Source organism: Phycodurus eques, chromosome 1, assembly GCF_024500275.1.
Source record: "Phycodurus eques isolate BA_2022a chromosome 1, UOR_Pequ_1.1, whole genome shotgun sequence".
Lineage (NCBI taxonomy): Eukaryota > Metazoa > Chordata > Actinopteri > Syngnathiformes > Syngnathidae > Phycodurus > Phycodurus eques.
The window spans coordinates 20,973,223-20,995,775 of record NC_084525.1 but is presented as its reverse complement, the minus strand read 5'-3'; the positions used below and the strand labels follow the sequence as shown (position 1 = coordinate 20,995,775).

The following is a 22,553-nucleotide window of genomic DNA, read 5'->3' as shown; positions in this document are numbered from 1 at the left end:
GCCATAACAGGATGTCGGGCTCCCCAGTGTATGCTATGGGTTGATAACATGATGGTTTGAACCCAAATTTGCTCGAATATTGTTCAAACCATGATTTCATGACTCCAGGAAACAACACTGATGTATGCATCAGAAGACTATATAAAAACTTGACACACCACCATTACTAACCTTGGTCAGATATCTCAGGTCAAATGTTAAAGGCTACAGCTGTCTTAGAATTGGCACCTGTCTTTTGACCATAACAACTGATAAACTGTTGCTTTAAACTGCTGTATGTAATGTATATGGATTTCTGTTTGTTGTCCCCCCCGTGTGTTGCATTTTAATTAATTTGTTTTCTGTGTTTGTGTTGTTCAGCCCGTGGTAGCTAAGGATGCAAAAAGGAACATCACCACTACAGTCAAAGATTTAAACAATCTGAAAAGATGGACATGACGAGCCAGAGGATGTGGGAATTGTGATTGAGGGTATTAAAGTCCTCAACAACGCTAGCAGTGTCATCATGGTGTTGATCATGCTGTTTGGGCTCATCAAGGCACTTCATCTAGTCTTTCCAGAAAACCTGAAGTACACCACTGAGTTTTTCCAGAAGATCATTATGAACTTGGATGGACCCAAGCTAAATGTAAAGGTACAGCAGCTGAAAATCCAACTTTGTTTCATAAGGGACAATTAGGGTGTATGCTCACAGTCCAAGACTGTCATCGAAGATGCTTTTCTAGTACTCAAAATGTGTTCATTCAAGATGAACTAAACTGCGTTGCTATATGAATGACTGGACTCAAAGGTGTTTTATACAACTACAAAGGAGCTAAAAAATGTAAGCATGTAAAGTTAAAGTACAAAATGCATTTCTAAAGAATGTTTTATTTTGTGAGTTTTCAATAAAAAACACATTTACCAGATTTTGCTTTGCGTGAAATAAATTGGGGTGGGGGGTGTGGGTAAGCGCAAAAATAATTTATTTTAGACTAATTTGAGTTGGAATGATGTGAATCAATTTAGGCCACTTGGTGTACTTATTTTACTTTGGCTGCATTTGATGAAAATGGGTTTGGCTGACTCAATTATATCAAATTACACGGCACTACTAAATTTGAGTTGGAGTTACACAAATAAAATGGATGGAAAACCTGCCCAAAATTTATTTGTGTTCATCCAGAGTAATTTTTTTGAGTGTATTATAAATTAAACAAGGCTAAAAAAAAAACCTTCAACCGATTGAGTTTGTTTAGCAAATAGGGAAGCTTATCCCACAAAGGAAAAAAAAAACCTAAAAAATGTCTAAATTAATCTCCTGTACAAAATCAATGCACTTACCAATCACAAAATGGGAAGAAGACCTATGTCTGCTGATCGTAATTACTGGATGCAGATATGTAACAATACGCATAGGATGACAAAGAAATACAAATTTACAGCTTAAAAAATATAAAGTGCTCCATAGAACACACTTTATTCAAAATACTATACATAAATTTGGCTTCTCTTCATCTAACATATGCACACAATGCACTAAAAATACCCCAGACACCCAGTACTCGCTACATTAGCCATCGCTAAGAAAACAAACTAAACTGGAAAACTAAGCAATCTATCAATATTAATCACTGGTTGAATCTTATCATATAATATATTGCATTAGAAAAAATATCTGCAAAATGAAAAAAAAAATATTTTACATAATTACAGAAAAAACTGGTCACATCAAGATGTTTATAATTTACATAGCCACTCCTACCACACTTCAGTTGTACAGCCTGGGCAACTATGTACTGCATGCTTGTCCTTCTGTCCTTGTCCTGTCCAGCCCAATCCTACAGTATATTGTCCTGTCCTTAATTCATAGCGTGTAGCACTACTGCCCCATACAACACTCAAATCTGTGTCACTGTACTAGGCATATAATTATGTACTTTCCTCATCTTTATTACACCTAATGTCCTGTCTTTTGTTGTCTTCTCTTTCTATATTTAGTTATCTCTTCACTCTCTCCCCCTTTTGTTTTTTCTATCACTCCCCTTTAAAACTTTGTTCTGTCCGACTGAAATTTTCTACAAAAATCCATCAGAATACAAAGAACAACAGTGGCAGCTTCAAAACACCACTGCAGCACAGTAAAACTGTTGCAGCGTAAAAGGAATACAAATCCTCCTCTCTGTTTGACCTAACACCTGAACAGGACAGGAAGTCAAACAAAAAAAACACTAAGTGGTGTGTCAAATTTAATCCATCCACTCTCTTCCATCCACTCTCTTTTTTGTCCCTATTGTGTACCATGGATGTGGGGGTCAATTGTCCATCAAACTAATCAATTTAAATGTAATTAACCACCTACCACCAAGAGATTGATTCAACCATTGGTTTGAATAACCGGGAAACGAATACAAAATTAAGATACGGTATTTTCATGTAGTGGGCTGTTAAATTGAACACACACTACTTTGGTAATCACAATGGGATTTAGAGGCACAGTGAGCTGCTTTATCATATAGAATGATTGGTTACAAAAATAATAATAATAATAATGGCCCAGTGGGCATAGTAGCAGTAGTAAAGGCTTCTTTACACTCGCGCGGACAGCGACCGCGCTGACGTCACTGCGGCTATCCAACACGCAGTTTGTCTTTATACTCGAGCGCAACCCACGCGCGCGGTTTTGAAAGTGCTGCAGTTCTCCTCCAATTCGGGGGCGTCGCTACGGCTGGTATTGGCTAGGACGCCACGGGGTGGAGTTTCCTCTGCATTTTGTGGCCGTTTCCGGTAGCCGTATTTACTTTCCGTAACAAGGACCATAGCAACAACAGTTAATTATGCTGCAAAATAGTGTTGTTTCGTTTGCGAACGTTTTGTTCAGAAGAAAAAAAATGGTTTTAGTGAACGAACTGAACCGAATGAGTTTATGAAATGATTCGTTCTTTTATCTTGGCCACCACCCGCCGCCAGGCAAGCGAGTCGGCTGGGAGCAGCAACGGAACTGCTGAAGCGTTCCGTTCACTTCTGAATCTTCGCAGAATTACCAATGAGCAGCCAGCGTGCAGGCGGGGCTGGGACTTCATTAAACGTACTGCCATGTGAGTTGCGATTCGCCAGCGTTGTCACTCACTTCGGCAATGACCAATGAGCAGCCAGCATCAGGCAGTGCCGTGCAGGCGGGGGAGAGACTTAAGTGAACTGAGGATCTGAAGAGTGATTCGTTCATGGAACTTATCACTCGCAATCCGTTAGACACAAGTGATTCGTTTGTGGAACTTCTTCGTTTGTGATCCGCTAAGGAGCGATGTACTAGTACGATGAGTGATTCGTTTGCACAAGGAATGACCTACTACGCTGTGAACGTACTCATGAGTAATTTTAACTGCAAGTCCTGACGTCCTCGCGGGGATAGCTTTCACTAGCAGCCGTCAAGCTAACGGCTAATGTTGAGTCAGTCGAGCACATGAAAACAAGCACACATATTTAAAATAAATGTAAATTAATCATTGTTTTTACATACACATACATTTTCCCTCCATGTCTCTAATGCAATTATTAAATCTTTTTATTTCATAATATTAATAATAACAACACAAACTTCTATAGCGCTTCTCAAGACACTCAAAGCCGCTTTCCACTAATCAGATGACAATAACAGTAAGGTGAGTGAGACCGGCTGGCGGGGACTGGTCAGCGACGTTCCACCGCGGTGGAATGCAGAAACGTCACGCTGGCTGGCGAGAACCTAGCTGGACGTCAGGGGACGCGGAAGGATCGTCGGTAGCTGAGCTCGCTGCACGCATGTTCACGTGTCACAACCGAAGAAAGGTGTTCGAGAGCTTGCTGAGAGAGATATAGGTAGGTGATCATTTTGCCGAAGTTTTTGTTTTGTTTTTTATAATCTCTCCACCTCTCCTAGTTTACAATACATGACAACAATAACGCATAGTCCTTTGGTGAATGTGTTGAGTGAACGTGAACCTCAGTGATGGATCATTAAATGAATGAGAAAGCACTTGAATTATTTGAACTAGTTCAAATGATTCCGTACACTCAAAAGAACTGCCGTGCCCATCACTACTGCAAAATCAATCGAGAAGGCCGGAGCGTAGGTGGTATGTGGAACCCGGAGGACCGCTGATTACATCATCACAGCATGTGACCAATCACAAGAGATGATCTCCGCGCAGCAACTATTTTTGCCGTGTGCGCATCAAGCTACGCAGAGGGGCCATGCGGGTCAATTCGTCGGTCATGTAAGCAACGCGGGCGTTGTCGGCCGCGCGACCGCGGGAGTATAAAGAGGCCTTAAGACTCGACCTCTCTATTGCTATCTGCTTGATTTGAAGTGATTAAAAAACGGGGTTTGCGATGGTGTGACAGTGCAAATATCACACGCATACACACACGTACGCGCGCACACACACACACACACACACGCACGTCCCGCTACTGTTTAAGTCAGTCAAGTGTTCTATAAAGCAGTAAGCGGTGCAGCACAGAATGTGAAGATATATGGCATGTTTGTGATTATTAAAACAAGCCATAAGCAGGCCAGGCTCAGCACAATAATAATACTCAATAATCAAATCAGCATCACGTGTGCTTGTGTGAAGCATGTGGCTTTTATCCACAGATTCAGCCTGTTGTTTTAATACATCAGTTTAACTGGATGTAGTAAATACTTTGCAATCTGCACACATCATCCTTAATGCTATGTGCATAAAAATAAAAGCGGATGGAACTGGTTTATGTCAGAATCGCCTGGTGGCCAAAGGATTTTGAGAAAAATCTATACAGGCCATGAGTAAATAACACATTATGAAAACATGACATGACATGACTTGACAGTACTAAAATAAGACACTACAGTTCCAGTTTCAAACTGCACTGAAATTTCCAAATACAGTATGTCAACATTTTCCATGTCAATGGGCTGGAGCAAAAGACTTTAAAAGCAACTCCAGTTTGAGTAAAGATTATCAAGCTTTGAAAAAAGAAAAGGAGCATACATAAGCATGTTTGCAGAGCACAAATGATCATGGTTTATCATACTCACTCCCGCTGATCTTCAGGCCACTTTTGAACATGTCAGGCTGCTGGATTCCAGTGTGCTGTAAGAGTACCGTCTATTCGAGGTAGGACAGCAGACAGGACCGTATATGAGAGCACTGAGCAGCATGCAGTTATCTCACTAATGGGTGGCGTGAACCCTCTCTGGAACATACTATGTGGTTTGCTTTGAACCTTGCCCTTTGTTTTTGGAACACACAGCTTTCCCCTTGTTTTTCTTCCCCCCACTCACAGATGTTACTCAAGGACATCACAAGGCTGACATCTTATCAGAATCATCTTTATTGGCCAAGTATGTCAAAAACACAGAAGGAATTTGTCTCCGGTAGATGGAGCTGCTCCACTACAACAACAGACAGCCATTTTGACAAAAAAATACTTTTAAGACATAAAAAGACACTTTGGAGAGTCACTGAGCAATGAATAAAAGCCATACTCATTTAGTGATGTGATTAAATTAAATAGACTGTGTCCCAGGTCTACTTGCTTTCAAATTCTAATGGGTTACTGTACTGTCATGGCACTCTTTGTTAATTTCTTCTCATTTCCAAGTCAACATTGAGTCACATGCTGGTCCTTGCATTATTCAACTCTAGTCTGAACTAAAGTCTCCTGGGAAAAAAAATAAAATAAATAAATAACATTCAGAACATTACAGGAAGCGTAAAAGTAAGTGTAAAAATAAGTTCGGGTTGAGTGATATGGCCTGAAACTAATCATTGTATAAATTTAAATCCTTTCATGGTAAGAGTAGGCGGCACGGTGGCCGACTGGTTAGAGCATCAGCCTCACAGTTCTGAGGACCCGGGTTCAATCCCCGTCCCCGCCTGTGTGGAGTTTGCATGTTCTCCCCGTGCCTGCGTGGGTTTTGTCCGGGCACTCCGGTTTCCTCCCACATCCCAAAAACATGCATTAATTGGAGACTCTAAATTGCCCGTAGGCATGACTGTGAGTGCGAATGGTTGTTTGTTTCTATGTACCCCGCCTCCTGCCCGATGACAGCTGGGATAGGCTCCAGCACGCCCGCGACCCTAGTGAGGAGAAGCGGCTCAGAAAATGGATGGATGGATGGTAAGAGTATTGCAATGACTGAACTCTATGAGTGTGTGCCTGGAGGAAAGGAACAAAGGAACAATGGAGCACTTCGAGTGAAATGGAAAAAAAATAAAATAAATGGCTCAAACCAGAGAGTCTGTGTGCGGAGTGCTTGGGTGTGAGTTGTAGCCGATAGTAGCTCCTGTGTATTGTTACCGCTTGTGGTATAAAGTGACTGAAGTGCAGCAGTGTCCGTGTCATCCAGTACAGGTATTGACTCTAAATGGTTTAGTAGAAAAAATTTGAATCACATGTCGCTGCCTATATGTAGCAAATTTTCTAACACTTTATCTTCTACCACTAAAAGTAGTCTACAGTCCATGGCTTTCCACTTTCCAAGTGAATTTGTGCGATGTTGACTACTTTTGGTGCTGAAGACATTCATTTTATCAAGTTTGATATGCTGACAACTCTTGTTCAAACTAGTACCGGGACTGCTAGACTAACAGCTCCAGTGGTTTTTGTGCCCGCTGCGACAAGCTTTGCAGATATGAACACTGTGACAAGACAAGCACATGGCACACAACATTCGCACTCACATTCACACCTGTCTCATGCCTGAAAGAGTTGGCCAGCTTCTTTTCCCATCTCTCAACCTGTTAACACATGAAACATCCATCCATCCATTTTCTTTACCGCTTATCCTCAACTAGGGTCACGGGCTGCTGTAGCCTATCCCAGCTATCTAAGGGCGGGAGGCGGGGTACACCCTGAACCAATCGCCAGCCAATCGCAGGGCACATAGAAACAAACAACCATTCGCACTCACATTAACATCTATGGACAATTTAGAGTCTTCAATCAACCTAACACACGTTTGTGGGATGTGGGAGGAAACCGGAGTGCCCGGAGAAAACGCACGGGGAGAACATGCAAACTCCACACAGGCGGGGCCAGGATTTGAACCCCAGTCCCCAGAACTGTGAGGCAGATGTGCTTAACAGTTGTACACCGTGCCGGCACACGTGAAACAAAACATCAAAAAGCAACGTTATTTAATTTCATGTCAGAACAAGCTGACAAAACTGTGTTCCTTAAAACTCAAGCTCTGCAACAGTTCACCAATTTAGCCACAAAATTAGCACTTTTACTTGTTAAATGGTAGGCATACTTGAATATTACTTGAGGCACTTTGTTGTAATCTTTTTCACTTTATTGCCTATTTCCTTGTAATCTGGTTGCACTACCAGATATTTTGACTTTGAATTTTTATTTTTTTCTTCCCCCACTGGATATCAGGTTTTTTTTTTTTTTTTTAAATCGTATTCTAATTAAATCATTTATTAATTTTGTGCTCTTTACATAAAATTTGTTTTGTAAATAAATGGAGAAATGTATGTACATATAAGGGAAAATTGCATATAATATTACATGAAAACTATCAGATTCTGCATAACCATCGTTTTCGAGATATACTATTACCTATATTGGGATATAGGATCACCTCACAGAAATAAGTCTGTTTTCTGACGACTTTAAACTGAACAAAATCTAATTTAATTGAAGTTTAGCACGGAGGAGGTTAGAAAAAACATATTTGGACTAGGTGACTTGTACAACATTTGGGGCATTTGAATTTAGATGTTCCAATGTAATTCCAAGTAGAGAGTGTGGTGCTCTCTTGCATCACATATTTTTTAAGCATCCCGCACTTAAACATCTGCGGACAATCCGATGGAAAATGAGGTCACTTCCTGTTTACAGGTGTGCAGCAGAGAGGAGCCCAACATAAATGAATGACATAGTCATCTACAGTTCTATATTAATGCATCCTAGGCTAGCATTGCTCCAACAAGCTTCCAGTAAGACAAATCAAAAAATAAGCAAAGCTGTGGTTGTGGTGTGACATGCAAACTGGCTGAGGTGGTGAGGAACCTGGTTTTCCACAGATATGAAAATACACTTTCAAGCAGTCTTACGGGATTACGACCATGGAGAGAATGGAGGGTGAAGGAGCCTGACCAGGAACAGTTGCTCCTCGTCCAGGACGAGCACTTTTATTCAGATCGACACTCCTTTGCTCCCGCGTACAACCGATCTGTGGGACTGATGCTATATTCCATCACATTAGGACGCTGGCTCCGGTCACTGACACAATATGTTTACTGATCAATATGCAGAGGCGCACACCCACAACAATAAGGATGTGCTTCACAGCCTGCGGGGACAACAGTCGCTGCCCTGCCAATGTACAGACAGGGAGAGGGAGGGGCAAGGCAATTTTCCTGGTGTTGTTATTTTGGATTGGGGGTGTGCTCAGGGAAAAGAAAAGGGATGGGCTTCGAGGAGATTTTTAATGAAGACGTGCCATGTTTCTCATTTTTAGTGTCAGAGACGATATTGTGTTTTCATGAATGACTCTACAGCAGTGTTTCCCAACCTTTAATGCGCTAAGGCACATATTTTACATGATAAAAACCTCTCGCGGAAGACCAGCAAACAAAGATCTCACGAAAAGTACAGTGGTGTGAAAAAGTGCTTGCCCCTGTCCTGATTTATTTTTTGCATGTTTGTCACACAAATATTTTCCATCATCAAAAAAATAAATATTAGTCAAAGACAACAAGTAAACACAAAATGCAGCTTTTAAATGAAGATTTTATTATTAAAGGGAGAAACATCCAAACCTATATGGCCATGTATGAAAAAGTGATTGCCCCCTAAACTGGTTGGGCCACCCTTAGTAACAACAACTGCGCTGTGGAGGAATTTTGGCCCACTCATCTTTTCAGAATTGCTGTAATTCAGCCACATTGGAGGGGTTTTCAAGCATGAACCGCCTTTTTAAGGTCATGCCACAGCATGACAATAGGATTTAAGTCAGGACTTTGACTAAGCCACTCCAAAGTCATTTTGTTTGTCTTAGACATTCACAGGCACACTGGTGCTGATGTGTTGTGGATCATTGTTGATCATTGATCACTGCTGCGGAAGCCAAGTTCGTTTCAGCTTGAGGTCACGAACAGATGGCCGGACATTCTCCTTCAGGATTTTTTGGTAGACAGCAGAATGCATGGTTCCATTTATCACAGCAAGTCTTCCAGGTCCTGAAGTAGAAAAACAGCCCCAGACCATCAGACTACCACCCCCATATTTTACTGTCGGTATGATGTTTTTTCTGAAATGCGTTGTTACTTTTACAAAAGATGTAATGGGAAACACACCTTCATAAAGTTCAACTTGTATCTCATTAGACCACAGACTAAGTTTTGGGGATCATCAAGATGTCTTCTGGCAAAATTGAGATGAGCCTTAATGTTCTTTTTGCGCAGCAGTGGTTTTCATCTTGGAACTCTGCCATGCAGGCCATTTTTGCCCAGTCTCTTTCTTATGGTGGAGTCATGAACACTGACCTTAATTGAGGAAAGTGAGGCCTGCAGTTGTTTGGATGTTGTTGTGGGGTCTTTTGTGACCTCTGGGGTAAGTCGTAGCTGAGCTCTAACTTTAACTTCAGTCTGAAAACTCCTGGAGAAGGTTCACTACTGTTCTATGTTTTCACCATTTGTGCATAATGGCTCTCACTGTGGTTTGCTGGAATCCCAAAGCTTAAGAAATGGCTTTATAACAGTTTCCACACTGATAGAGTTCAATTAGTTCCTCTCTCATTTATTCCTGAATTTCTTTAGATCTCGGCATCATGTCTAGCTTTTGAGGATCTTTTGGTCGACTTCACTTTGTCAGGCAGGTCCTATTTAAGTTATTTCTTGATTGAGAACAAGTGTGACACTATCAGGCCTGGGTGTGGCTCGAGAAATTGAACTGCGGTATGATAAGCCACTGTTATGTTTTAACAAGGGGGGGTGAAATCACTTTTTCCACAGAGGGCCATGTAGGTTTGAATTTTGGATTTTTTTCCCCCCTTAATAAAAAAACGTTTAAAACCGGCATTTTGGGTTTACTTGTGTTATCTTTTATTAATATTTAAATTAGTTTGATGATGGGAAACATTTAAGTGTAACAAAAATGCAAAAAAAAGAAAAAGAAATCGGGAAGGGGGGGCAAACACTTTTTCCACACCACTGTAGCTTATTTTTACTACACAAATCATTTTTAGAACAAATGTGCCATGGCACAGTGGTTGGGAATCACTGTCCTACAGTGTATGGGTCCACATGAATATTCAGCAGCTCATGAAAGGATGGGGAAAGCTAGCAAATGAGTGGAAAGAGCAGACACATACGGTTATAATTTATTACCACAGTCAATATCCCAGTCAAGCTTCTTCTGTCCGTGTAATTCTGTCTGCATTCCCATTGCTGGTTGGATACTGTGTTACTGAATTTCCTGCAAACACCATTTTGGCTTCACACTGGCAGAAAGCCAACGAGAGCTACATGATTTCATCAGCTATCAATGTATCGGTATCAACCTGCTGGTATTAGCCCAGGGGTGCCCAAACTTTTTGGCTCAGGGGCCACATTGCCGTAAAATAATTGTCATGCGGGCCAGCATTAATTTTACATGCTACCGACGAGGGGAATGCTTTTTTGTATTTTTATTTTACTGTTTTACTATGCTGTCTGCTGCTAGGTAGATCTTATAACTGCCTGACCTGGATAAATGAAGGTTAAAATAAAAATTAATGAAATGCAAAATAAAGTATTTTTATGAAATTTGACTCAAACTTTATTCATCAGAATCAACAAACAACATCCATCCATCCATTTTCTGAGCCGCTTCTCCTCACTAGGGTCGCGGGAGTCCTGGAGCCTATCCCAGCTGTCATCGGGCAGGAGGCGGGGTACACCCTGAACTGGTTGCCAGCCAATCGCAGGGCACATAGGAACAAACAACCATTTGCACTCACAGTCATACCTACGGGCAATTTAGAGTCTCCAATTAATGCATGTTTTTGGGATGTGGGAGGAAACCGGAGTGCCCGGAGAAAACCCACGCAGGCACGGGGAGAACATGCAAACTCCACACAGGCGGGGACGGGGATTGAACCCCGCACCTCAGAACTGTGAGGCTGACGCTCTAACCAGTCGGCCACCGTGCCGCAACAAACAACATGTTTGCATTAATGTGAAGGGTGATACTGAGATCTTGACTGCAGTAAATGGGGCAGGTCTGGCTCAAAAGCGGTGGTTTTACTGCACAAGATGTCACGCAGGTGGGAGTCACTTAGTCTTGTCCTCACGCGGTTCTTATTCATGTCTGAGAATGTCTTCTCACACAAGTATGTGTGAGAAGCAAATTCTTAGCAAATGTACGAATCTCTTGGAACCTGTCTTTATCCAGCTGCTGGTAAAAGTTGACAAGAGGGAGTTGTTGGTACCGGCTGCGACACTCTGTGTCACACTGCAGCTCAATGAGCTCCAGCTGCAGGTGGGCTGGAACGTCACTGAGATCCACGGAAACGGTTTGGCACATAGAACTTTTTGGTGAATAATACAATGGAGTTTTGTAGCTTTACCTCCTTCTTCGCTTACTTTGTTACACACTAGGATTGATAATCCACTGTGCTCGCCAACCATGGCAGGTGCGCCATCCGTAATAATCCCCGTGATTTTATTCCACTTTAATTTTATGTCATGTATGGCGGAACAAACAGAAGCAAATAAATCTTTCCCTCTTGTTTGGTCCTTAAGGCTCTGGAGGTCAAGTAGCTCTTCACGCATGTTCATTTCACTGTCCACTCCGCTGTCGGATGCATCCGTGCTTTCGTCACAGGCTCACGAAAAAAATTCAAACTCCACTCCTTCTGCATCCAACTGTCTCTTAATATCAGAAGAAACTTCTTCGATCCTTCGTGACACAGTGCTACGAGCCAGGAAAACATTGGCGAACTGTTGCTTTTTCTCAGGACAAATGTTCTCCACCATTTTCATCACACAGTCTTGAATAAATTCACCCTCAGTAAAAGGTTTGCGGTGCTTGGCAATCAGCGTTGCCACCTCATAGCTTGCCTTTGTTGCATTTTCATTCGAGTCACTGGCTCTTGTGAAAAAGTGTTGCTGTGCCGTTAAACCAGCTTCCAGTTGCTTCAATTTTTCACTGCGTTCGTTCCCAGTTAGCATGTTCCGTCTGGTCGTGCCTCTTTATATTGAACTCCTTGAACACAGCCACAGTCTCTTGGCAAATTAGGCAGACGCAGTTGTTTCTAAACGCAGTGAAAAAATATTCAGACTTCCATTTGTCCTGGAAACGTCGGCCCTCGCTATCAACTTTCCTTTTCTTACTTCCAGTTGCCATTTTAGAAATGGGCAAAAAACAGATCATGCGCAAAACGGCCCCGTGAGATTTCAGCCACAAGTTTACTGCCATCCTGTGGTGAAATATAAAATTGCGCGTGTATTTTGTACTGCCGGGCCACATATTATTGGTTTTATGACAGAGGCTTCGGGCCAGTGGAAATATGAACACAGGCCGGATTTGGCCCGGGGGCCGTACTTTGGGCATGTCTGTATTAGCCTGACACAAACTGAAGAGGTTCTAGCTCTCCAAGCAGGACACTATGCAAATAAACTGAAACGCTCATCTTTGGCTGGTGGCCAAGACGCTGTTGGTCTGACTCTCCAGTCCAGCTAGACTGCTCATGGTAGTGAAATAGTAAACATAATTTATTATGGACCAAAATGAGATGTACCAAAACTTAAAAATTGCACATATAAACCATTTGACGTGATAAAACAGTCGCAAATAACTTTTAACAATGCTATATTAAATTTTTAGGTGAAACAATTAATTAATATTAAGTCAATAGGGTTAGTTACACACACATTGCCTTTTAATTCATAGGTTTGATATTGATACGGGTTATAAAGAACCCTGAGTCAAATTTTCATTTTAGTCTATGCTGCGGGCTGCTAAGAAAATGGATGTTCATAATTTTGACACCTCTTATTTAAACCATGCAAATGTATTTGACCCAGCTTCCTAAAATAATCTGAATAGAGAATTGTTTGGAACCAGAATCGAAATGAGGAACGGGAATCGAGACCGGAATTGGTCAAATTCAAATGACGTCCAACCCTACTCAGAACTGAGGCAGATGTACTGACCAGTCGGCCACCGTGCTGCCCTTGTTGTAAAAGTCTTCATATGAAAATGTAAACAACAGGACGATCGTTACATGATCTATCAGATTCCGATTGCACTGATCAACAACAAATTTATTTTCCAAGATTTGTTATCTGATTTAGGATAATTTTGATGTGCAGAATCCAAATATCACATTGATTGTTTTCCTCCATCAGGTCAACTTTTTTAACTATGGCCATGTTTTTGTTTACATGTACAGGTATTTTTATTTAGAGGGTCAAATAAAGAGAGGTTCATGCCCTGAATTTTGAACAATGATGACATAACGTTCAATTAACTTACTTTTATCAATCTCTGCTATTCAATTAACAGTAACAAAAGTTTATAACATTTGATTAATAAACTCAACAACTTGGGCATAAAAACCTAACCTGAACAAGAGAAATGGATGTCATTTTCAGATTCAGCAATGCAAAATTGTCCTCAATCAGTTGAAGGAAAAAAAAAAAAAAAAAATGACAACTTTTTTTTTTTTGTAACTCAGTTTTATGGTTGTTTTACAAGCCCAAACCCAATGAAAATGCACCAATAGCCCATTTTACATGGAGACTTGTAATTCTGGTTGAAATCAATTCGGATTGAAGCTCTCTACTCAAGTGTTTCCATGTGATGTAATCTATTGAGATTGGATGTACACATGCATTACATTTAATCTGAACAGCGGTGTGACATGCGCCCATCAACATGAACTTCACATTATTTATTAAAATGGAGATCCATTGTCTATTTAGCACAGTAGTTGGGATTGTTTTTACACTTATTCAAGCAATCGCCTGATAAAAACAAGTTACAAGTAGTTAAAAACAACATCTATGTGACATACGAGCTCTGGTTCGAAGCCGCCATATTTACGTGCATAAACGATAACATTGCCGTCCATTCAGATTCGGCCTGTTTAGGCAAAATAAGCATCAACTGCACAGCAAACTTTGCTTCTTGTGTGCCAAATACCTGGTGACAGACAGTAGAACATTGTTTAGGAATGAACTAAAAAGGTACCAAGTTGGGGTCAGACTTCCACCAATGTCAGAAAAATCCTTATTTGTATCAACACTAACAGGCCCTCTTCCTGGACCTACATGTGCTTGAATCTGGTTAGTTCACAACAAAAGGAATCTCAAGGCACTTTCTATGCAGACCAGGTCCAGGATCACACTCTTTACACATAACATAGACACCACATACTCACTTAAAATGGCGCCTACCAGTGTGGCCGCCTCGGTAACGCGCTCTCTAGTATTGTCTTTGTTTTTGTGTTTTTCGTCCGTCTTTGGAGACCTTACACGACTCACTTACACAAGGGGAGACCTGCTAACCATCAAGGAGGCTACTCCGGACTTTCTGTCACCAATTTTCGAAAATCCGCTCAGTTTTTTCCCCGAGTTACTCACCGGAGCGGCGTCCGCGGTTTTCGGCGCATGGATGCGGAAGCGGCGCCACAGAGGAAAACGAGCCGGCATTCAGGTGAAACTCCGCAAGAGAGGACACAGATTGGCGTTCCCGTCGATCCACCTCGCGAATGTACGCTCCCTACCCAACAAAATGGACGAGCTTCATCTTCTGTTAAAGACCAGTAAAGACTTCGGACGTTCCGCGGCCATGTGCTTCACGGAGACCTGGCTTTGCGACGCTGTACCCGATGGTGCCGTCACGCTTCCCGGCTTCAACATTCATCGAGCGGACCGCGACATGGAATCATCGGGAAAAACGAAGGGCGGCGGGATATGCCTCCATATAAACGAAAAATGGTGTACGGACGTCACGGTGCTCAGCACACACTGCAGCCCGCATTTGGAGTCGCTGTTTCTGAACTGTAAACCATTTTACTCGCCACGTGAGTTTGCATCGTTTATACTGGCTGGAGTCTATATTACACCGGAAGCTAACACGAGCGCCGCATTGCTAACGCTCGCCGAACAGGTCAACGAAATTGAAAAAAAACACCCTGACTCACCCCTCATTATTCTCGGGGATTTTAACAAAGCTAAACTCAACCACGAACTCCCTAAATACAAGCAGCACATCGACTGTCCTACCAGGGAAAATAATACTTTAGACCACTGCTACACTACGGTAAAAAACGCATACCGTGCTATACCTCGTGCAGCCCTGGGCTCGTCTGATCACTGCTTAATTCACTTAATACCGACGTACAAGCAAGAACTTAAATGTGCGAAGCCTACAGTGAAAACAGTCAAAAGGTGGACCAATGAAGCAAAGATGGAACTTCAAAGCTGTTTAGACTGCACAGACTGTAGTGTCTTTGAAAATTCAGCTGGCAGCCTGGATGAATATACAGACACTGTCACATCCTATATCAGTTTCTGTGAAGAGGTTTGTGTACCAACAAAATCATTTCGGACATTCAACAACAACAAGCCGTGGTTCACTGCTAAACTTAAGCAGCTTCGCCAAGCTAAGGAAGATGCATATCAGAGCGGGGACAGGGCCCTGTATAATCGAGCTAGAAACCAGCTTACTAAAGAAATTAACATTGCAAAGAGGATCTATGCAGCAAAGTTGGAAAAACAGTTTAGCGCGAACGACTCGAAATCAGTCTGGCGTGCATTCCAATCGCTGACTAATTACAAGCGACGATCCCCCCAAGCTGAGAACAATAGCACACTAGCCAACGACTTGAATACCTTCTATTGCAGATTTGAAAAGGACAGTTTCACTCCACACACCCACCCGGCCGCACCCGCGATCACAACCACACCTCTGACTTCTGCGTTAACCATCCATGAACAGGATGTGAGACGCATCTTCAAACAACAGAAGATTAACAAAGCAACAGGACCGGACCATGTGTCCCCATCCTGCCTCAAAGTCTGCGCGGACCAGCTCGCTCCAGTCTTCACTCAGATCTTTAACAGATCTTTGGAAATGTGCGAAGTTCCATCCTGCTTCAAACGCTCCACCATCATTCCAGTCCCCAAGAAACCTGCAATCTCTGGTCTGAATGACTACAGGCCTGTCGCTTTGACATCTGTGGTCATGAAGTCCTTTGAACGTCTCGTGCTGGACCACCTCAAGAGTGTCACAGGTCCCCTGCTGGACCCCCTGCAGTTTGCCTACCAAGCGAACAGGTCTGCGGATGATGCAGTCAACATGGGACTGCACTTCATCCTAGAACACCTCGACAGTGCAGGGACCTACGCGAGGATCCTGTTCGTGGACTTCAGCTCAGCGTTCAACACCATCATCCCTGAACTCCTTTCAACCAAGCTTCTCCAGCTCAGCGTCTCACCTGCCATCTGCCAGTGGATTTACAGCTTTCTGACAGGCAGGACACAGCAGGTCAGGCTGGGGGAGGCCACCTCATCCACACGCAGCATCAGCACTGGGGCGCCCCAAGGTTGTGTCCTCTCTCCGCTGCTCTTCTCTCTCTACACGAACGACTGCACCTCAGCGAACCCGACTGTCAAGCTCCTGAAGTTTGCAGATGACACCACTGTCATCGGCCTCATCAAGGACGGTGACGAGTCTGCATATCGACAGGAAGCGGAGCGGCTGGAGCTGTGGTGCGGGCGACACAACCTGGAGCTGAACACGCTCAAGACGGTAGAGATGATCGTGGACTTCAGGAGGCATCCTTCGCCACAGCTGCCCCTCACGTTGTCCAGCTGCCTTGTGTCAACCGTCGAGACCTTCAAGTTCCTGGGAATTACAATCTCTCAGGACCTGAAGTGGGCGAACAACATCAACTCCGTCCTCAAAAAGGCCCAGCAGAGGATGTACTTCCTGCGGCTTCTGAGAAAGCACGGCCTGCCACCGGAGCTGCTGAGACAGTTCTACACAGCGGTCATCGAATCGGTCCTGTGTTCTTCCATCACAGTCTGGTTTGGTGCTGCTACAAAAAAGGACAAACTCCGACTGCAACGGACAATCAAAACTGCTGAAAGGATTGTCGGTACCCCCCTACCCACCATTGAGGACTTGCACGCTGCCAGAACTAAGACAAGGGCGTGCAAAATCCTCTCGGACCGTCTGCACCCCGGTCACCAGCTCTTCCAGCTCCTTCCCTCAGGTAGGCGCTACCGATCAACGCAAACTAGAACTAGTAGACATTCCAACAGCTTCTTCCCTCTTGCGATCAACTTCTTAAACACCTAACCTATAATTCCATTACAACAAGCTGGCAATTTTTTGACTTGAGTTCGTTGTCACATTTCTGTGGGGCCAATTATGTATTACTCGTGCACTCACTGTAGTTGTCTCGCCATGCTGCACTATTTGCATATACTGGCCACTCATGCCAGAGTAGCATCTGCTCCATTTGCACACTGATTGAGGAGTATCTGTAACATTTGCACAACCAACATTGTCCCAGATGATCGCACTACTCGTCACTTTAAACCGCATACACTCCTTGAAGTCTCAGCGCCCTTTGCACAATGGTCATTGCACCGGACTATTGCAATATTAGTCGTTCGAACTGCTCTAAGTCCTAGAGGACTCTGCATCTTTTTGCACAATTGTTTTTTGTCAATGTCTTTATGTCCCCAAAGTGTTCTGTAAATTGACTGTTTGTTGTACTAGAGCGGCTCCAACTACCGGAGACAAATTCCTTGTGTGTTTTGGACATACTTGGCAAATAAAGATGATTCTGATTCTGATTCTGAAAATGTGCGCCCATAAAGACTTCATTGGCTTGGCATCTAGGTATGCAGCTTTTCATCACCAAGTCATGTTAATTAGTACCACTGTTTTGTAACTGTTTTTTTCCCCAAAATATCCATCCATCCACTTTCTACATTGATTGCCCTCATTAGGGTGGCAATTGGCTTTCAGGCCGATAGGCAGGGAACACCCTGGACTGGTCGCCATTTGATTGCAGGGCACATAAACAAACAACCATTCACACCTACTGACATCTAGTTTTCAATTTTCCAAACATATCATTTTTGAAAGTGGAAGCAAGAAAGCCCGTCGAAAATACTCACAAGGGTGGCTAAAACATGCCAACTCAACACAGGAAGACCTGTGTCAAGAATCGAAACCAGAACCTCAGAACTATGAGGCAGGTGTGCTAACCACTAGGTCACTGTGCAACTATTTTCCACAATATGTCCATTAATATTTCCCATAGATGTCAAATATGGAAAGGTGTTTGGGCATTTATTCTATATACAGTGGTGGGAAAAGGTCTTTGACCTGCCATGTTTCTCATTTTTAGTGTCTGAGACGAGATTGTATTTGCATGAATGACTCTACAGCAGTGTTCCCCAACCTTTATTGGCGCAAGGCACATATTTTACATGATTAAAAACTCCCACGGAAGACGATCAAACAAAAATGTCACAAAAAGTACAGTGGTATGAAAGTGTTTGCCCCCTTCCTGATTTATTTCTGTTTGTCACACTTAAATGTTTCCCATCATCAAACAAATGTAAATATTAGTCAAAGACAACACAAAATGCAGTTTTTAAATGAAGGTTTTTATTATTAAGGGGAGAAAAAAAAATCCAAACAAACATGGCCCTGTGTAAAAAAAAGTGATTGCCCCTTAAACCTAATAACTGGTTGGGCCACCACCCCTGGCACCAACAATGGCAATCAAGCGCTTGCAATGAGTCTCTAACAACAGGACATTGACTCGGTCACTCCAAACTCTTAATTTTGTTTTTCTTCAGCCATTCAGAGGTGGACTTGCTGGTGTGTCATTGTCCTGCTGCAGAACCCAAGTTCGTTTCAGCTTGAGGTCACAAACAGATGGCCAGACATTCTCCTTCATGACTTTTTGGTACACATCAGAATTCATGGTTCTATTTATCTTCCAGGTCCTGAAGCAGCAAAACTCCCCCAGACCATCTAATTACCGCCACGATATCTTACTGTTGGTATGATGTTCTTTTTCTGAAATGTGGTGTTAGTTTTACACCAGATGTAATGGGACACACACCTTCCAAAAAGTTTTTGTCTCATCAGACCACAGAGTATTTTCCCAAAAGTCTTTGGGATCATCAAAAGGTCTTCTGGCAAAATTGAGACGAGTCTTGACGTTCTGTTTGCTCAGCAGTAGTTTTTGTCTTGGAACTCTGCCATGCAGGCCATTTTTGCCCAGTCTCTTTCTTATGGTGGAGTCATGAACACTGACCTTAACTGAGGAAAGTGAGGCCTGCAGTTCTTTGGATGTGAGCTCTTGGATGAGTCGTCGCTGCAGTCTTGGGGTAATCTTGGTCGACCAGCCACTCCTGGAAAGGTTCACCACTGTTCTATGTTTTCGCCATTTGTGGATAATGTCTCTCACTGTGGTTCTCTGGAGTCCCAAAGCTTTAGAAATGACTTCATAACCTTTTCCACACTGCTAGCTTTCAATTACTTTCATTCTCATTTGTTTCTGAATTTCTTTATATCTCTGTATCATGTCTAGCCTTTGAGGATCTTTTTGCTTTCACTTTGTCAGGTAGGTCTTCCATCCATCCATTTTCTGAGCCACTTCTCCTCACTAGGGTTGCGGACATGCTGGAGCCTATCCCAGCTATCATCGGGCAGGAGGCAGGGTACACCCTGAACTGGTTACCAGCCAATCGCAGGGCAGGTAGGTCTTATTGAAGTGATTTCTTGATTGAGAACAGGTGTGGCAAGAGAAATTTAACTCGGGTAACAGGGGGGCAATTACTTTTTCACACAGGGCCATGTATTGTTATAATTTTTTCTCCCTTAAGAAAAAAAACATTTAAAAACTGCATTTTTTGTTTAATTGTGTTGTCTTTGACTAATATTTGAATTAGTTTGATGATGGGAAAAATTTAAGAACTGAGGAAGTGGGCAAACACTTTCACACCACTGTACTTGATATTGACTTTAAGGTCCATGACTATAGGCCGTTTGTCCTCACAAGTAAGACAATTCGTTCCACTTGTAGAATGACTGTCTGACTAGTAAATTAATTTCCTGTAATCTATGACATTTGTGCAAACTAGTAGGACAAACAGGTTACTAATGAGGGAAAACAGCACACAAGTTGACATCTACAGTACATGTTACTAATACTATTACGAAAGCAGCACTACCTGTTGACTCGTAGAATGTATTCACTGGTAGAACTAGCAGCACACAGTTGTCAACAAGTGCCGTTTTGCCTGACTAATTGCATGTAGTTTTCTTACTAATATTCCAAGTCATCCCACTAAAAAATAAAAAATAAACGTAATGATATGTACTTTAAGCTGGACATAAAAAAATATCGACTAACGAACGACTGTGTCTTATTAGTCACGTTTTTTCCCCACTACTGCCTTCAACTACAGGATAACATTTCAGCACACTAGTAGGGCAATTACGTGTGACTAGTGAGGCAAAACTACTTGTGGGCATTTCAGTGCTAGTAGTAGAATCGCACATGCCTACTACTCGAGTTTAGTAGTGTTAGTGCAGCACAGTTGTTTCCTAGTAAGATTTAACTGCATACTCAAAAGCCAAAAGTGGCACTAGTAGTGGGGGAAAAAAACAGAGCGCTGAATTGTCTTTCAAGGAGAGAGCGTACTAGTAGTACATGCTTAAGACCTGGTTGAGCATTGATTAGATATTCTTGATATTCAGCTTAAGGTCGTACGAGTAAAAGTGTCACTAGTAGTGAGGAAACATCGTTACTAGAAAGACTGGCGTTGTACAGCTTCTACTAATGGCCTGAATTGTCTTACTAGTGAGGACAAAGAGCGTACTAGAACATGGTCATTAAGGTGGATATCAAGGATTTGGTATGGAATAAATGCTCGAACGCCTGCTAACATATACGGTGCACAGCACAACTGGCAACGTCATCGCCGAAATGACCCTATGGTCGCCTGTCAAGCGAAAACCACCTGCCTCGGCACACAGCTACAGCCACTATATTACTAGAAACGGTCCAAGTAGCACTTTCTTCATACAAAGTGCTGCTCAGTGAATCGGGAGAAAATACTCTCCGTATATTTTCTAAATGGAACGCAGCGAACCAAAAGGACTAATAGTGACCGACATTATTTAGTGTGTGCCTCAGGAGATGATTGAGGAGGGCTGGTGCGTGTTATTAGCTTGTCAAACGCTGATGCTAGCAAGCTAACCCAGGTATGGCAACATTTATTGGAGTGAAAAACAATTTATTTCACAGTACAGTTACTCACCGGACCTTTGTCAAGAATGTCTACTTTGTGGCAAGCAATAATCCCATATTCCGGCCTCCGACCAACACTGGCATAGGTGTTTCTAAAGGGAATAAATATGGATTTAACAGGGGGTTTTCACAGCCATGACAACACGCCCATGTATGACGTCAGAGGCGATGCTGCGTTCGAGGGTTCCTGTAAACATGGATATAGAGTTCTGTTCCAAACATTCTGTTATTGTTCTTATGTACCGTCTTGGAAAGCCACGGGTCTGGGTCAAATGGGGTAACTGGCGCACGTATTCCATATTATTATTATGATCATTATTTCCCGTTTATTATTGTCAAATAATAAGATTACCTGAAGTTACATTCAAATCATCATTAAATCATAATCAACACTGAAAATCAGTTAATGTCATTCGTCATATGAATTAAACTCTCTAGATGAAAAAATGGCTTTTGTAAACCATCATAATTCGGATTAATTGGCTACAAAAAAAGGCAAAACATGGGTGAGGTCATTTGTGATTGATCACCCTCACGTCTTGCGGCTCAGGGTGGGAGAAGCTCATAGAAATACAATGGGAGGGATCCTAATTATTACTATGGAACCTGGGGGAGGGAGGAGAGACGTCCTTAATTAAATACAGTTGACGGATTAAGCTGTAGACAAATGCTGAAGCATTGTAAATGTAAAGAAGGGACAAGGTTCTTTTCCTTTCGGCTTTTCCCGTTAGCGGTCGCCACAGCGTGTCATCCTTTTCCATCCTTCCATCCATTCTCAACACGGCTTATCCTGTTCAGGGTCACGGGGCGCTACAGCCTATCCCAGCTGGCTACAGGCGAAAGGCGGACTACACCCTGTACTGGTTGCCAGTCAGTCGCAGGACTCATCCTTTACCATTTAAACCAAAACGTTGCCCTTCATCCTTCTGCCACATAACACACTCGACACCTACCTCCACCCATTCCAACCTGCTCGGACCCATTTCTTCACTTCCTTATCACACGCACCATTGCTCTGTACTGTTGAGCCCAAGTATTTAAATTCCTCTACCCTCAGTATCTCTTCTCCCTGTAGCCTCACTCTTCCCTCTCCACCGCTCTCATTCATGCACATACCCGTATATTGTCTTACTTTGGCGAATCTTCATTCCTCTCCTTCCCAGTGCATGCCGCCACCTTTCTAACTGTTCTTCTACCTGGTCCCTGCTTTCACTGCAGATCACAATGTCATCTGCGAACATCATGGTCCACGGGGATTCCA

General features: G+C 42.7%; 1 protein-coding gene across 3 annotated transcripts in view; it reads right to left on the bottom strand.

Annotated features, from left to right (window-relative positions):
* mib2 (MIB E3 ubiquitin protein ligase 2) overlaps positions 1-21,462 on the bottom strand; it is a 78,730-nt gene extending 57,268 nt beyond the window's left edge. The window contains exon 1 of one of the 3 annotated variants that reach the window (XM_061682608.1): positions 21,303-21,462. Coding sequence is in view for 1 of the 3 variants with exons in the window: in XM_061682598.1 (XP_061538582.1) it covers positions 5,039-5,069 (31 nt within the window). In the remaining 2 variants the exon portion in view is untranslated. Of the gene's footprint in view, positions 1-5,038; positions 5,186-21,302 lie in introns of those variants that run through there. The other 2 variants (XM_061682616.1, XM_061682598.1) reach the window with 2 other exon arrangements.
* Positions 21,463-22,553: the final 1,091 nt, after the last annotated feature.